This window comes from Cryptomeria japonica, chromosome 4, assembly GCF_030272615.1.
Source record: "Cryptomeria japonica chromosome 4, Sugi_1.0, whole genome shotgun sequence".
Lineage (NCBI taxonomy): Eukaryota > Viridiplantae > Streptophyta > Pinopsida > Cupressales > Cupressaceae > Cryptomeria > Cryptomeria japonica.
The window spans coordinates 8,099,916-8,104,598 of record NC_081408.1 but is presented as its reverse complement, the minus strand read 5'-3'; the positions used below and the strand labels follow the sequence as shown (position 1 = coordinate 8,104,598).

The window sequence follows — 4,683 nt, the reverse complement described above, 5'->3', positions numbered from 1 at the left end:
TAAAAAAAGCAAACTACTCCCTAAATTAAGAATACAATAAGTGCATGCACAACATGCTTTATTTACTAAAAAACAAATTTATGCAAAAAATAAAACTAGAAATAGTCATAAGGATTAATGCATGTTGGAGTACATGCTTTATTTGCATGAATAAACAAAAAACTATTAACTAAACTAATCTAGCTGCATGCTAGAGCAGCATCAGTTATCAACAATTTCCTAGGTTCGTTTTTAGAGCTCCCTATATATATAAATATATATATAATTTTATGCTTATATATTTTTTTGGTGTTTGTATATATATATTTAGATTTGCATATATGGATATCTATATATTCATCTAGACTCTCATAGATTTTTCTTTAATGTTGTGTTTGCACTTATATATATTTTTGTTTACTTGTATCCTTCTCTTCTGCTCTTCTTCATGTCTCTATATTTATGAAGTGAGCGGTTTTGGTGTTCCTGGATAATTGACGCTTATGGTTATCAGAGGATTTTCATTGTGATGAGTTGCTCTGACAGGATAGTTTTATTATGGTTGAGCTTGGCAGAGCGGTAGCCTTTGGCGACCTTTTTGACTAGGCTTTCCCAAATAATGGTAAGGTTGATTTGTGCCGAATGCTTATTAGTAACTTTATGAGGGCTAGTCGAACGTATTTTACTCACTGTTCCGATTTTCGAGATTATGGATGTTGATATTAACCCCGAGTACTTATACTTGTTTTTGGAGATAGCTTGTGTGTTCAGGACTGACTTTAGTAGGTAATCGACAGTATGTATTCCAGATGGGTGGCATTGGTAAGAGAGATACACGTTTCCTGGAAAGGAATTGGTAAGTTGTTACGTTGACAATTATATGGTCTCCATTGGCACATAGTCTATTAGGAAGATTATTTTTTGGGCATGAACGGAAGTTCTCTTTATTTGGTTGTAAATTTGATTTTTTTAATTAATAAAATTATTCAGTCATTGGTTCATTATCTACCAAAAAATAATATCTTACATGATCAAGTGAGAGTAGAAGATTTTTCTAATTTGCCAGAATATATTCAATTTTACATTTTAATTTTAAAATGAAATTTGATTTTGGTTTGAAAAAAGATTGTATCAACATTAAAAAAAATAGAGTTCATTTGGCTTCTTTGATAAAAAAAAAAATTTTATGGTTTCTAGAAATTGAATCTCCTATAAAGCATCTTTGAATTGAAATAATGGAGCAAAAATAGTGACTGAAGATTTAGATGCAACATTTTGTTTGGTTTCATAATATTATCTTTGGATAATTTTATCCATTGCTTTGCATATTTATTGGATGGTTCACATAGAGGTTTCATAGTGAATTCTAGGTACTATATATTTTTCACAATTTTAAAACTTAAGAGATTGCATTTAGATTATAGAAAGATTAAATATATAACAAGATGGAAAAAAATACTATGTTATAATTGATCCCAACAATATTTTTAAACACTAGTTAAAAATGTAAAGTGATTGCAATAGTACTAGTCTAATGCAATAATAACAAAAAATGTCCATTTAAATATTTTTATTATCTATCAATAATATTGTAAATAAAGTGATTTTTTTATATATAATATATAAATTTTAACATTTTTTTATTTCTTAGAACATAATAATAATAAAACTAATTAGCTATTTTATAGGGATTTGATTCATACTACTTAAATTAAATAATTAAATTATTTAATTAATAATTATAATTATATATTTTTAAATTAAATAAAGATTATGCTTTTAAGAAAAATACATATTTTCACTATAATGTTCATATTATATTATAAATAGTATCGAAATTAGGGGCACCATACCCAAAGATTGTCCTATTGATGCTCTCATTAAATAAGCGTCTAACTAATAATGTATAGATAAAATTAAGTATTGAAAATTCAAAAAATTAAATGACACTTTTATTTATATATAAGAGAAAATATTCTATGGCTAATCACATCTCATGCATTATTTATTAAATCCCAAAATCTTTTGAACTTTAACTTTCATTTATTATACTATATTCTATGTCATGATTTAGTTGTCTGTTGACTAACAATTTAAATGTAAGATTAAATATTAAAAATAATTTTTATTGAAAATTTAAAAAAAAAAATTGCACTTTTATTTATTCATAAGAATAAATATTCTATTGGTTGATGACAATTCATCCATTCTTATTAAAATCTCAATATCTCATGAACATTAAATTTTTATTATACTATATTATATATTATGTTTTTGCTTTCTTCAATATAAGAAAAAACACTTAACTTTATATCAAGTCATACAAAATTGGAGACAAGACGATTCAACTGGGATATAAGATTGTTACCAGAATCCAAGTTTAGTATCCATCACAACAAATGAAATACCAAATACTTTGTTTTGCCTCCATGCTCTCATACAAAACCAAGGAAACACGATAAAAGTACTTTGATTTTTTTTTTTTTTAATCCACATTTTCTATATTTTATAGAAGAAACCCTACTCCATATGTTGTCACTAAGCCTTGAGACTAAGCAAAAATGGTTCAAAAGCTATTGAAGAACTGATTGCCTTCCTACAAAATATCATTCTAGAAGCCCTAGAGCTGATGATATTCTATGGTCAAATAAATGATGATTGAGTCTCATTCCACAACTCTTCCTCATGGCACAATTCTTCACATACTTTACTTGGCTAGTTGCTCGACACAATTCATATTTTCTATTCATGACTAATTATTAATACCATTTTACTAATCTTAAACTTATAATTATTCTTATTATTACAAATTAAATATTATTTTAAATTATAAATTAAGGTTAATTTGTTTCCCCTAGTAATCTTTAAGATTTTTTCAAAATAAAAATAACAAATCCTCTATTATTATATAGTTGGCCAACGCAACCCAACCCAACCGGTGTCCTATGATATCATTTAAATCCCAGTCGAGAAATGTTTTAACAAACCAAATCAGGTAACACGCGTAGAGGAACAACAGATTGTTTATTTTACAAAATCTAGGGTCTAAAGGCTTCAGTTTTCAATTTATTTTTTTTCTCGGCATTACTTGCGCTTTAGCCATGGCAAGCAGAGGATTTGAATTCCTGTCATCAATTCCTGTCACGTTTGGATCTTCGGCTTCTGTGCCACCAACACCTCTCTTCGGCGTCACTGAGACTAGGGCTTACGTGCCTAGGCCTCTGATCGCTTACGCACCCACTTCTTTCTTCCCCGGCACTGCGGCTTGCGCGCCTACGCCTTTCTTCGGTGGCCCTCCGGCTTACGCGCCTGCGCCTTTCTTCGGCGGCAGTGCAGCTTACATGCCTACGCCTCTCTTTGGCGCCAGTACTATGGTTCGCCCGCCTAAGCCTTTCTTTCCAATCCCCGCGCAATCTTGTGCACGGGATGTGAACGTGTCTTTCAGCACTCCGGGCACAGTATTTCCTACACCACCCACTTCTTTCAACACCCCGGCGGGAAATTCTAGTTCGACTTTTGTTACTCCGGCCACTTCAGTTCCTTTTGGAACCTCAGCGACTCAATCCTCCTCTGCATCTCAACAGTCACTTGCGTTTTGCAATTTTGATCCGTCTTCTTCAACCACCGGTGCAACTACAATTACAATTCCTTTGTCTGGTGAAGCGACTGCGCTAGCACAGACCACTACTTCTGATGCTGTAAACATGCCATTTTCATCAGGACCAGCTTCCACTACCAATTCTGCTGCATATCCCCATTTGACCTTATCGTCTTCAGAGGCATATGTAACAACACCTGCACCTTCAGTAATTGGTAAGTCTATCTTTCGTAGTTACTGCATTATGATTTGTCATTTATTGTTTGAAAAATATTTGGTAAGGTTATGGTGAGCCTTAAAGGTTTCTTTATTTTTGAAGATCATATTTTTGAAGACTTCCAAATGTAATCACTGGTGAATTTACCCGATTATCATTACACCACAATCACACCTCTTAAAAAATGTTTTTGCGAGCACATAGTTTTCATAGACATAGATGAGTATGTGTTTGTGTTTAGAAATTAGTTAGAATTTGATGAAATTTGAGATAGATAGAACTAACATTGTTTGGTGTTTGTGTATCGCAGCTAACATTCGAGAGTGCGATGGGTCAATGGAAGTAGCGTGCCAATTTGTTCACAGTTTGGATCTTATGGAAGACATATATGCAGAGAGGGATCAGCTTTATGAGAGAGTAGCAAGGGCAGAGGTTGAGAGAGATGAGGCCCTAATTGAGAGAGATGAGGCCCTAATTGAGAGAGACCAAGCTCAAGCAGATCGGGATAGTCTGCAGGTCCAACCTGATGAGGCCCGAGAGAGGGGGAGACAAATGCAGATACAGGTGCAACAACTATGTGCTAAGATAGATGCACTCAAAGTAGAGGTGCAACAACTACATGCTAAGATAGATGCACTCAAAGTAGAGCATATTATCTAGTCACGATGGAAAATTTTAATCTAGTCACAATAGTTTTCAATTTTTTCATTGTCTAGATAGGGTGTATATATCTTTTTGTAGCATAACAATTTGCTTGGTATATATATCATTTTGTAACTTAATAGTTTTCTTAGAAGTTTCTTAGCCTTCTCTGCAAACCCAAGTTAAACTTATCTTGTAAACATGGCATTCCATTAGACGAGATTTCTTTTGAGGTATGTTGCCATAC

General features: G+C 32.3%; 1 protein-coding gene across 1 annotated transcript; it reads left to right on the top strand.

The window, feature by feature from the left end:
• The first annotated feature begins 3,080 nt into the window (after positions 1 to 3,080).
• LOC131050024 (flocculation protein FLO11-like) lies at positions 3,081 to 4,454 on the top strand. Its single transcript, XM_059218729.1, has 2 exons — positions 3,081 to 3,792; positions 4,105 to 4,454. The coding sequence occupies exons 1-2, from the start codon at positions 3,081 to 3,083 to the stop codon at positions 4,452 to 4,454; spliced, it is 1,062 nt and encodes a 353-aa protein (XP_059074712.1).
• Positions 4,455 to 4,683: the final 229 nt, after the last annotated feature.